At 35.0% G+C, this 13,121-nt stretch overlaps 1 protein-coding gene across 4 annotated transcripts in view; it reads left to right on the top strand.

Moving 5' to 3' along the window:
* LOC107724812 (ATP-dependent 6-phosphofructokinase, platelet type-like) overlaps nucleotides 1–13,121 on the top strand; it is a 23,329-nt gene that overhangs the window by 5,192 nt on the left and 5,016 nt on the right. For 3 of the 4 annotated variants that reach the window (XM_016533883.1, XM_016533881.1, XM_016533882.1), the window contains exons 7-19: nucleotides 771–863; nucleotides 953–1,078; nucleotides 2,108–2,172; nucleotides 2,319–2,388; nucleotides 3,110–3,256; nucleotides 4,398–4,468; nucleotides 4,561–4,648; nucleotides 5,830–5,982; nucleotides 8,448–8,600; nucleotides 10,079–10,243; nucleotides 12,287–12,348; nucleotides 12,463–12,574; nucleotides 12,658–12,757. In XM_016533883.1, coding sequence (XP_016389369.1) covers nucleotides 771–863; nucleotides 953–1,078; nucleotides 2,108–2,172; nucleotides 2,319–2,388; nucleotides 3,110–3,256; nucleotides 4,398–4,468; nucleotides 4,561–4,648; nucleotides 5,830–5,982; nucleotides 8,448–8,600; nucleotides 10,079–10,243; nucleotides 12,287–12,348; nucleotides 12,463–12,574; nucleotides 12,658–12,757 — 1,405 coding nt within the window. The remainder of the gene's footprint in view (nucleotides 1–770; nucleotides 864–952; nucleotides 1,079–2,107; nucleotides 2,173–2,318; nucleotides 2,389–3,109; nucleotides 3,257–4,397; nucleotides 4,469–4,560; nucleotides 4,649–5,829; nucleotides 5,983–8,447; nucleotides 8,601–10,078; nucleotides 10,244–12,286; nucleotides 12,349–12,462; nucleotides 12,575–12,657; nucleotides 12,758–13,121) is intronic. The other variant, XM_016533884.1, reaches the window with a different exon arrangement.

The following is a 13,121-nucleotide window of genomic DNA, read 5'->3' as shown; positions in this document are numbered from 1 at the left end:
AAAAAAGCAGAAAGCGGCGCGCCTAGCGTTTTCCACGCGTTTTTAGGCGCGACATGTGAACGGCCCCTTAAGTAGAATGGGTATATTTGTAGCAATAGCCAAAAATCTCGGCCAAATATTGTCCTATCCTTACAAACCATACATCAATTGAAAGCTTATTTATTCAGCTTTCAGATTTAGAAAATTTGACCCTTATGACTGGGTTTGTGGTCCAGGGTCACAAATCAATACTTTTATTTAGCAAGGGTGCTTTAAATTGATCAAAAATGAAAGTAAAGACATTTGCATTGTTACAGACAAAAATCAGTTTTAATAAATGCTATTCTTTTGAACTATTTATTCATCAAAGAATCCTGGAAAGAAAATGAATAGTTTTCACAACAATATTAAGCAGCAAAAACTGTTTTCAGCATTGATAATGACAAGAATGTTTTACTGAGCAGCAAATCAGCATAATATTAGAATTTCTGAAGGATGCTGAAAATTTAGCTCTGCATCACAGGAATAAATTACATTTTAAAATATATTAAGACAGAAAACAGTTATTTTAAATTGCAAAAATATTTCACAATATTACTATTTTTACTGTATTTTTAATCAACTAAATACAGCCTTGGTGAGCATAAGTGACTTAAAAAACATTACAAAATCGTCCGGTACGGTAGTGTATATCTGCCATTAAAACTTTTAATTTCACAAACTTGCTGGATCTGTTTGAGAAACATCTGTATTTGATTTGAAGTGAAGATTGTGTGTTGTCTCTACTGCAGCTGGTGGTACGCTGTTTGGGGTTTGACACGCGGGTCACCATTCTGGGTCACGTCCAGAGAGGAGGAACACCTTCTGCCTTTGACCGGATTTTGGTATGGTCCTGACTGAATAAATCACATATGATTGAATTGGGAAAAAACACTGACATGGTGTATTCAGTCTCTTCTCTTTTCCTCCGTAGGCGAGTCGTATGGGAGTGGAAGCCGTGTTGGCCCTGTTAGAAGCGTCTCCTGGTACTCCAGCATGTGTGGTGTCTCTGTGTGGGAACCAGGCTGTCAGGCTTCCTCTGATGGAGTGCGTTCAGATGGTGAGAAAGTAACTCAGCTAATGGCAGTCTTTTGGGTTTTAATGTTTATAGTGAAGCTTATTAAGTCTGGGAGCCTGGCCTAGTGGTTAGTTCACATGAGTTCTTGTTTCCTGTCATCTTTCCACATCTGTATCAGTAAGAGAGGTTAGAAGACCAGCCATAAATAAAGAAAAAAAGAAAAAAATATATGTACACATATTAAATTTCCATACGTGAAATATATTGCCTTATGAAGTAAAACATATAACACATTAGCAATTGGAACAATTTCATAAATCTAGCCCATGCAAATATTTATGTTTATGTATGTCTGATACACGTTTGGGTATATGTGTCATGTACATGTTTATCCATCCCAAAACCGGTCAACACGTTTATATCAAGTAAATATAAAAGATATGTGTGTATTTATAAAATGATGACAAAAATATACAGTGGTGGCCAAAATTATTAGAACACATGGCATATTTAAGAGGTTTCAGTTGTTTTTGTTGAATTGGCCATTACAATACCCATAAAACGAACTATTGCCGGAACTATCTGCTACGGAAGGAATCTGCTGGAACATTGAAAATGATGGACTGGCCCCCTCAGAGTCCGGACCTCAACCCCATCGAGCAAATTTGGGGCGAGTTGGAAAATAAACTGGACAGATCTATTGTTCTCAACCCCATCGAGCAAATTTGGGGCGAGTTGGAAAATAAACTGGACAGATCTATTGTACATTCAAAGGAAAGCCTTTGGCTTGAGTTGCAGAAGGCATGGGATAACATCAGTGTTGACTTCATCCTAAATTTAAAAAAAAACTCTATCTTTCCCTTTATTTATTCCTTCCCTTTCTAGCTTGTACTTATTTGAACACTGCCTAAAACTTGGTATTACAAGCACTTGTGTGTCTGTTTGCCTCTTTAAGAAGAATCGCTTTATGTATTCCCCAATTGTAAGTCACTTTGGATAAAAACGTCTGCAAAATGACTAAATGTAAATGTATTGAAGTTCTCAGGAAATATATTGTTTGTCGTATTGCAGACACAGGAGGTTCAGAAGGCCATGGATGAAAAGCGATTTGAAGAAGCTGTAAAACTGCGTGGCAGGTAAACCGCAAAAATCATCATTTTACAGAGCAGATGTCAATGTCAAATGTAAAGCGGGTCATCTTACTTTTTGTGCTTTTAACCTAACAGAAAATGTCTGAATGACTTTTTAGATCCTTTTTTCGTTTTTCTTTGTAAATTTTTAGAAGTTTCGAAAACAACCTGAACACTTACAAACTCCTGTCCCATCGCAAAATTGATACTGAACTTCCACATGTAAGTGATAATGACTTTCATCTTATTATTATTAATAATGTGTATAACATATCTCCTCTGACTTAGCCTATTTCTGTGACACTGACAGCTCAATATGATTATTTATTTTCTTTTGCGGGGATGAGGATGGAACACAGGAAGGACATGTATGTACATGGAAATGAAATATACAAATAGAATAGAGTAGAATAGAATAGAATTGAATATTGAATGCCTTTTCATCTTATAGATTCCTGAAGTTCCTTTTACAATTTTTTTCCTTAGTAAGCATTTGATTGATTTGTTCCAAGTATAAAATATAATATATATTTTTCTCAAGTATAAAATATAATAATATAATATATTGTTTTGCTTCAGTGAAAGGTAGATTGTGAATTTTTTGAATGAAAGATCAAAGGGATAAACAATGTAGATTTATTTTCACAGCATTCTTTCCTGGTATTTACCTGTTTGTGAGTGTAGGAAGAAAGACTGAATCATCTTTGTACATAGTCATGATGTTTTCTGCAGCAATTTACTCACAATCTCACAAATGCAACTTAATCCAGGATTTTGTTCTGTGTTGTGCAACAGATTAGACTCCAAATCGTTCTGCTCTATAAACCTTTGAGGTCATGTGACTCACTTTGAGACGCAGGCCTGAGTTCATGAATGAGAGGACTCGGGATTGTGTGTTTAGTTGTGTTTAAGTTTTGTGATAATGCTCTCTTCTCTTCTCTAGAGCTCATTTAACGTGGCTGTGTTGAATGTTGGCGCTCCTGCAGCTGGCATGAATGCAGCCGTGCGTTCGGCCGTCAGGGTGGGGATCACCGAAGGCCACACTTTGTTTGCTGTAAATGATGGATTTGAGGGCTTCTATAAGGGACAGGTAATGCAATGCAAACTAACAGACCATTATGTTTAATTGGTGTTTTGTTAATTATGGGGATTTTTATGTTGATGATGTTTCGTCATGTATTTTTGGCACTTTTCAAATACTTTTTATGTAGATGCTAATAGATAATCATAGATAATAATAATAGTTTTTTTTCTTCTCCCAGTCACAGACTTTCAATTTTAAATCAGGAATATCCATTATAAAAAATATTACAGATTTTTTTTTTAAAGTGTGATAATCCAAAATGAAGAGTGAAATAATTCTGAACTATTTCAAAAAGTTTTTACAAATATTGCATTGTTGTGGCATTATTTCCATCACAATTAACGACATTAGTTTGTTTATTATGGAGGTTATTAACCATAATTACCTCTAATAAAAGTTTTTTGAAAATCAAGGTAAAACCAGCGTAATCAAAAATCAAGGTAAATATCGCTTGAGAACAGAATAGATTATTTTTAATATTATAATCACTATCATTTGTTATGCAAAATTTCCAATCAAGTTCTAATTAAATTTTGTCAAATTATACAAAAAGTGTTAAAATATAATGCATATTTTGTGAAAAATTAGCCCTAGCAAGACTAAGGAATCTGATGTTTTATTCTAAAATTGTTTAAAATGTTTAATGTTGTCAAATACAATATATGATTTAAGCAGTGGTGGAAATGCCATTCAATTTTGACAAATAATTTTGCAAAGAATCTGGTGGCAACCCCAGTCTGTGAAACACTACATGTCTGCATATGGACGTGTGTATGTAAATCAATCCCTTCCCAAATGAGATAAAGAGTCATGATTACAGTAAGCCCATTATTCCATCCCACAATCCCCTGCTGCATTGTGCTCAGTGCCATAATTAACCTAGTGTATAGTATTACAGATCTGTTCGATACTACTTTACTCTTTTCAGAGGTAATGCTGCTAATGGCGATAATGCATGTTTGCCATTTAAATGCATGTTTGAGGCATTTTCTTGCTTATTTGGACAATTATATTTGATTGTATGTGTCTCCAGCCATTTTACAAATATTCTCTGTTGCTTTGTGTAACAGATGAAGAGATACAGGAGTTAAAGCAAATGTCCATCCCATATGTGCTCCTTGTTTTTTTTTTTCCTGCTTTCTCGCAGATAAAAGAAATCAATTGGGGTGATGTTGGGGGCTGGACAGGCCAGGGCGGGTCTCTGCTAGGAACAAAAAGGTAAGATTATATTTATAAGGGCCTATTGTCAATAAAAAAAACACTGATATGCATGTATGCAATGAATAGGATTTTTTCTGGTATCCTTTCAGAACTCTTCCAGCAAAGCACATTGATAAAATTGCAGAACAGATGAAGATTCACAACATTAACGCTTTACTGGTTATTGGAGGTTTTGAGGTATGTAATGTAACATTTGCAGTGTCTATGTACAAATATGCTTTACAGTAATACGTTTTTGTACATATTTTGCTGCATATCAATCAGTAAATAAGATTTTGATTCTATGACATTGAAGTTTCTACTAAAAATAAGTCGAGTCAACTCCTTTTCCCAGCATTTTTCATTAGGATGACATAATGTCTGTAAATTATTTTATCACTGTTTTATCATATTTATTAAATAAAATGGCTATTTACAGGTGAAAAACAACAATTTACAGTGGTTTATGTTCCCAGATATACATTGGTTTCTAAGAAAATAACACTTTATTTAACAATTATGAGGCACAATATCACATTGATTTGGATTATCTTATTTATTTAAAATAAATATCTTACAGTATATAAAAACCTAAACAGTAGATAAAAATCTTTACAACGTACACTACTATTAAAAAATGGGGTCAGTAAGATTTTTTTTTGAAGAAATTGATAATTTTATTTGATGAGTACATTAAATTGATCAAAAGTGACAGTAATCTAAAAATAATAACATTTATTTTGAAATCTTTAAAACATGATCTTTAAACATGATCTTTATATTTATGTGCAAATCATGGTACATTATTTTCAGAATTATTTGGTTAGTAGAAAGTTAAAAAACTTTCTACTAACCAAATAATTCTGAAAGTAATGTACCATGATTTCCATAAAAATATAAAGCAGCACAACTGTTGTCAGCATTGATAATAATAATAATAAGTATAAAATGTCTTGTCTTGTATAAAATATAATATATTGATCATGTGACACTGAAGACTGGAGTAATGATGCTGGAACTTCAACTTTGGATCACAGGAATAAATTATATTAAAAAAACAGTTATTTTAAATTGTAATAATATTTCACAATATTACGTTTTTTTCTTCTTCTGTATTTATCAAATAAATGCAGCCTTGGTGACCATAAAAGATTAAAACATCAAAAAAAAAAATCTTACAGACCCCAAACTTTTGAACTGTAGTGTAAAACATCTTAAAGTGCCAGAATACAACAAACACCAAGTAAAAATTCTACATTAATACTTACAGTATCTTCCTACCTTCATTATCATAGTGGGCATGGCTCTCTGCCCCTCCCCCTTCTTAACATTACCCATAATTCTGGCCAGTGACCCATAAGTCCTTGCTCTGACCGCAGGCATATTTGGGGCTGTTGGAGCTGCAAGCAGCTCGTTCCAAACACGCAGAGCTTTGTGTTCCCATGGTGATGGTCCCGGCCACTGTGTCCAACAATATCCCCGGCTCAGACCTGAGTATCGGGGCAGACACGGCCCTCAACGCCATCACGGACGTAAGACGGCACACACTCGTGTCAGAGAGTGTGTGTGTGTGGGGTGGTGGGCATGTGTATCTGTTTGTCAAGAGCACTGTTCTGTCAGTGAGATATGCTGAAAGGTCAGGGCTGATGATTGCCAACCTCCCAGTCAGGAAACACACAGGTCAGACTAAAAATACTTGACGTGATCAAATTTTGGATTATTGATTAGAAGGTGCTCCTAAATTTTTGACTGTGCTCCTAAATTTTTTAAGTTAGGAGCACTTCTCCTAAAAAGAAAAATAAGCGTAGAGCCCTGCGGTTAAACAACACTTTCTGGGTTGCAGCATAAGAGTCAACCTTAGGTACATTTGGTTTTTAGATACATTGCAAAGCATAGAAAGTGTGGTAGATTGGTGCTTAGTGGGATGAGGTAGATTTCTATTTGGGGTGAGGTAGAGCTGCATTTTTAGTTTAAACAGAGCTGCATTTGGAGGGTGAGAGAGCTGTTTAACAGGTAAACTTGTGCTTGGTTGTATTAAGTATGTTTACATGTACAGTTACAATACATAATACTTTGTCTGGCTAAGCATACACACTCTTAAAATTAAAGGTTCTTTTTTTGGCATCTAAAATCCATGGAACCTTTCCATTGCACTAAAGGTTCTTTATAGTGGGAAAAAAAGTTCTTTAGATTAAAATGATCTTCACACTAAGAAAAAATGGTTCTTTTAAGAACCATTCACTGAAAGATTCTTTCTTTGGGGAACCCAAAACAGTTCTTCTGTAACATGCTCCAAAAACAAAAAAGCCATTTGGAACCTTCTGAAGCCAACAAATATGTTGTTAGAATGAAAAAAGTTTTAAAAATTACATTTTTAGGCTGGTCTGCCTCAATGGTCTAACAGTACTTGTCAATGTCAAAATGATTGAGATGGGCAATAAAATCAAAGAAGGCAGCATAACACTTCAGTTGTAGCAATGAAAGAGTGTAATATGTAAGTAGTTAAAAATGTTATATTTGACAACTGTTTTCAACTCAACAGTAATATCCAGTGATGCAAAATACTTGACTTTTTATTCAGATTTTGTTGTTTGTATTGAAAAAAACAGGCTATCATATATGTGATCTATTTAATTCATAAATTAATTTGCCAAGACAAGAAACATTAACGAAGCCGTACTGGCATAGTAAATGTGTGCATATTTTTAAATAAAAAAAATACAAAAATGTATATATATATATATATATATATATATATACTCACTGTGTACATGACATTTTAAACAAATTACTATTGTCCATCTAAAATGTAAATTTTAAAGTGCATGTAAACATACTTGCTGTGTTTAGTAGGTTGACTCACAGCTCTATAGGTAGAGTTTTGTATTGTAGTATGAAGTAGAGGTGCATTTGGTAGGATGAGATAACAGTGTGTGTGATGGTGAGGTTGGTGATCACTGCAGCCTGACTGAATCAGTGTGTCTGCAGACGAACGCATGTGGTCACACAGCACAACCTGTCACCCAGTCTCACACTTGACTCTATAACTGTGCTTTGTGTGTGTTTATATTGCAGGCCTGGTCCAACACAATGTGTTTATCGTCACTACAGCACAATCACACTTGAGAGCCAAATTATAATAACAATAATAATTATTATATTGCATTTTATGTTTGATTATATTGCATGTGATGTGAAAACATTATCATTTAATGTATAAAATTGTTATTTATTATAAAAGTATTATAAAATTAATTTATTATTACTTTTTCTTTTGAGCTTGGTTCTGCTATTTCCAAAATTATATATATAATATATATATATATATATATATATATAAACTCTGAACAATTGAACAACTAAAACCATTTGATGGCTAAAATATCCTATTTATGTTGTTGTGGAATAACTTTTCATTTTGTGGGTTTCAGCAGTAAAAAATTATTGCATGCTTTAGTTCTTAATCACTGATGCTCAGTAACATTTTAATGTCTATGGACAGCATTTGTGTCAAACTGATGATTTCTTGCATTAATATTTCAGTTAGAATGCATGCAACATTCTGTCCATAGACATTAAGTTGTTAATAACAAATCAAATCAAATGTAAGTGCAACAAACTGCATGCTGTTTTGGGCCAGGCCTGATGTCTTGTGTGTTTCTGTCTGCATGTGTGTGTTTTGATGTGCTGTTTTGGGTCTGGTTGTGCTGCAGATTGGTCTGGTTGTGCAGGTGTGTTCAGTCGGTCGCACTTTTCGGTCAGTCGGTTTGTGAGGCTTTCTGCTATCTAAATAACTTCCCTCCGTCACCATTTAGCCAGGGCCATGCCCACGTCACGAGTTGGAGCTCCATCTGTTGGTCAACTATATGTTGGTCTTGATCAGACAGGAAACACTTTTACCCCTCAAAACAATCAGAAAGTACAGCATATTCCGTTCTATTTAGTGTACACTAGTAAGTAAGTGAGCAGTCATCCTAATGCATGTGCACTGCTGCGGGCCTTTGAGAGTTTGCTGCAGCTGGTCGATGCCCGCAGCAGGTATGAGGAGTTCTGTGTGCCCATGTGCATGCTGCCCGCCACCATCAGTAATAATGTGTCCGGCACTGACCTCAGCATTGGCGCTGACACCTCCCTCAATGCCATAGTGGAGGTAAGACGCACCACCCTCAGCCGGAATGACAGATGTTAGGATAGTGATCAGCACAGCGGAAATGGAAAGAGAGAATTTGTCAGGCTGTATCTTTAAAGGTGCACTAAGTCATTTTGGTTAAAGAAATAGTTCAACAAAAAATGAAAATTTACTGGATGTTTTTATTGCTCACCAATGGATCCTCTGCAGTAAATGGGTGCCATCAGAATGAGAGTCCAAACATCTTATAAAAGCATCACAGTAATCCACAAGTAATCCACATGTCCATCAATCAATGTTTTACGGATTATTGTAATGTTTTTATCAGCTGTTTGGACTCTCATTTTGACGGCCCCCATTCACTGCAGGGGATCCATTGGTGAGCAAGTGATGGAATGCTAAATTTCTCCAAATCTGTTCTGATGAAGAAACAAACTCTTGGATGGCCTGAGGGTGAGTACATTTTCAGCAAATTTTCATTTTTGGGTGAACTATTTCTTAGAGACTCATACAATATTCTTGGATTTTATACTGACACCTACTGTTTTGGGTTGACACAAAAATCACACACACACACACACACACACACACAAAAACATATGCTTATCAGTACCATAACTTCTCCACTTCAAATACATTTTTGACATGCATAATTTATTCCGAGATGAAGTGAACAATGGTAGATGGTTTACTGTGAAAAAGTGAAGTGTTCGGCTAGTCATGTGATTTGCTTTTAGGTACCATAAAATGATAAATGTCACTTTAAATGCATTTGTCAAATGTAATTTTTTTTAAAGAATATATATAAAAATATAATTAATATTTATTTATTTTTTTTTTACAATTGAAAAAACTTCTTAGTGCACCTTTACATTTTTACAATCATATCTGGTTATGAGAAATGCATACAGAATGTTTTTCCAGGTCTCTTATTATTATTTTTTTTTTCTGTCCTCACATAAATATCTGCCCATGAGATATTAAGCGTTAGATGCAAGTTACATTATCTGAGGTTAAATAACATACAAAACCATTTTTGTCCACTACAGGAAAGATTTCTATGCTGATCTGAAACGTTTGTATATTTTCCTAAGTTGCATGGCAAACATTTATCATCCCAAAAAAGGAACTGCACCTAAACACTTATTTATGAGTTGAAACCACATGCACGTTCTCTGTTGTTGTGCCTTGTGCTTGCATGTGATGGCTTGCGCACAGGTCCAAAATTAACACTCAACAAGTGCACATTTTTTATGATTGAAAAAAATTATTATTAAAGAATTGTTTCCAAAATGTTTTCAATAAATATTTAAAAACTTTTTTCATTTACCCACCATTGGCCAGTTAATTTTGGACCATGCTTTATGCTTTTGTTATACTTCAGTAATATCCTGTATGTCTAAATGTTTACGTTATGTGTCAGAACTGCACTGGCTTGTGCATGAGTGTGATAATAACAGATATGTTTCATTCTTTAACTATAAAAATGTGTGTGTCAGACATGTGATCGTATAAAGCAGTCGGCCAGCGGAACCAAGCGTCGTGTGTTCATCATTGAGACGATGGGCGGTTACTGTGGTTACCTGGCAACGGTGGGCGGGCTGGCAGCTGGAGCGGATGCAGCCTATATCTATGAAGAGCCATTTGACATCCGAGACCTGCAGGTGAGAGACACCATACTATACTAATATATATATATATATTTGAAAAATTTAAGGGGGTCTGAATACTTTCCGTACCCACTGTATATATATATATATAACAGTGTGTGTGTATGTCTATATATATAGTTTGCAGTGTACACCTGCAGTGTAACTGTGTGGAATGGACACAAGGTGACTGAATATAGCTCTGTCCTACTGAATATAGCTCTGCATTTATATATAGATTCATCTTGTGACCTAGATTGGAAAACATATCACTAACAAAAATGTACCAAAACTTAAAACTTTTTTTTAGACATGTGCCAAGGTATTCTGTGAAAAAAAAATATATATATATATCTTGGAGTGTTAAAAATATGGTGAATATGAATGTGGTAATCATTCAGTATTATGACATAAATATCAACATGTCATAACCATCACTTTTCTTCTTTTTTCTTCTTTTTCTGCTGATGAACAGAATAATGACTGAAATGATGTAAAATAATTAGTGCTGTCAGTCGAAAAAAAAACAAAAACAAATTAATCGCACATTTTTTCTAAAATTAATCGCGATTAATCCCACCTATCATTAAAGGGGACATCGGATGCAAAATTCACTTTTACATGTTGTTTGAACTAAAATGTGTCTTGGCACTGTGTGTACACCACCCTATAATGATAAAAAATCCAGCCAGTGTTTTTAAAATAAAATCCTGATAAATCCATACCCCTTTCTCAAATCAAGCCGATCTCAGATTCTTGGCAGAATGATGTAGTTCTGCACAGGCCCCTCCCACGTTTGTTGATTGACAGTGGCGTCAGTCTTTGGTTTTATCACAGCTCCGTCCTGAGTGAGTTGTCATCAGTCCGCCATTGCTTCAATGCCGGAACAGTTGTAGATAAGAATGTCTCCTAAGCGATTGAGGTGTTTTGTTGTTGGATGTTATAATGAACATAGCAATCGTCTAGGGATGTTCATTTCGGTTTATTTTCCCGACCGACAACCGTTACTTGTTATCCGAACATTAACCATTAACTAATAAGATTAGAATAATAAATTAGTATTATTAAATAAAAATAGAACGGATTGAACGGATTAGAACGAGTGTCTGCTGCTGTTTCTTTAAGAGCTGCCACTGCTGAACGTGACGCGGATCTGACACGCATCTCTTTACCTTTTCTGACCCACTTCAGGTCTTAAAGTCTCTACTAATGAACTGATGAGTTGAATCGGGTGTGTTAGATGAGGGAGACAGTGCTGGGCTGCTCCAGGACAGTTTTGAAAAACATTTCCGAGACATGTTGTTCTTAATGTAACTCATATATAATATATTGCATGCATATTGCATACCATTTCCGCGCTCGTTTGACTTGTCTTGACATTTATAATAACATGTCTATTTGAATATACAGTATTTTAAAATGTAATTTCTGTGATGCAAAGCTGAATTTTCAGCATCATTACTCCAGTCTTCAGTGTCACGTGATTTTTCAGAAATCATTCTTGCTGATTTGCTGCTCAAGAAACATTTCTTATTTTTTTTACCAATGTTGAAAACAAGTTGTGCTGCTTCATATTTTTGTGGAAACCATGATGCATATTTTTCAGGATTCTATGATCAATAGCAAGTTCAAAATTTCAGCATTTATTTGAAATATGAATCTGTTATAACAGAGTCTTTACTGTCACTTTTGATCAATTTAGTGTGTTTGCTGAAAAAGTTTTATGTATGTATGTATGTATGTATATGTAATTATTTACTTATTTATTATTATTTTCTTTTCTGGGGGAAAAAATCCTACATGTGTGTCTAGCTAGTATTTCATTATGAACATACAGTAAGTAGCCAAAGCCAAATCAATGATTCTTAATAGTTGAGGGTCAAAGGTCAAGTCTGCCCCCTTCTGCCAGACACAGGCATTACAGTGTACCCTTCTTCACGTCCTCTGTATGCTCTGTCCCACACGCAGGCAGGAATATTTAGCAGAGTGTACTATTTAAGGAAAGAGAGAGAGAACGTCAGCATCATGCTGAGTTTTTATGAGTGCTCTATTTTTCAGTCTAACGTTGAACATTTAACTGAGAAGATGAAGACCAGCATCCAGAGAGGTTTAGTGCTCAGGTATGATCTAGCTCTCTTACATACAGCATTAATACACTGGATTCGTGTATCATGTAGCTCTATATGTGTAGAAGCAGTGAGGTGTGATTGTATGTGTGTGTCTGTAATTTACAGGAATGAGAACTGCAGTGAGAACTACACCACTGACTTCATCTACCAGCTGTACAGTGAAGAGGGCAAAGGAGTCTTTGACTGCAGGAAGAACATCCTGGGACACATGCAGCAGGTACAAACACACACACACACATTTGCATACACACACAAATGCAATTGTGGATGTGATCAGAATATTGTTCATCTGCTGTGTAGGGTGGTGCTCCTTCCCCATTTGACAGGAACTTTGGCACCAAGATCGCTGCTAAAGCCATGCAGTGGATCTCCAAGAAGCTCAAAGAGTTTTACAGAGAAGGTAAAGAGAAATCACTCCTGTAGAGATGCAGTCTGGGATTGTGTGAAGTCAGAACTGATTTTTGTTACAAGAGCAACAGAAAACATACATATTCAACACTGCTGCAGGAAATTAAATGCTGATGATCTTAGAGCACATTTTTGCACCACATATATTTATATAATTCTGTAGCTAAGAATTATATAAATAAATTATATAAATTATATAATATATCATTTATACATACATACATACATACATACATATATATATAAATAAGTAACTAAAAGGATCGTCATTTTCATGAGCAAAAATTTTTAGTGCATCTGTGTTTGCTATACATATGGGTTGCACAGATTTGGATGTAAAATGTAATAACATGTTT

This window comes from Sinocyclocheilus rhinocerous, unplaced genomic scaffold, assembly GCF_001515625.1.
Source record: "Sinocyclocheilus rhinocerous isolate Xijiao unplaced genomic scaffold, SAMN03320098_v1.1 scaffold2500, whole genome shotgun sequence".
In the NCBI taxonomy this organism is placed as follows: domain Eukaryota; kingdom Metazoa; phylum Chordata; class Actinopteri; order Cypriniformes; family Cyprinidae; genus Sinocyclocheilus; species Sinocyclocheilus rhinocerous.
This window is presented reverse-complemented; position numbering and strand designations above follow the sequence as displayed.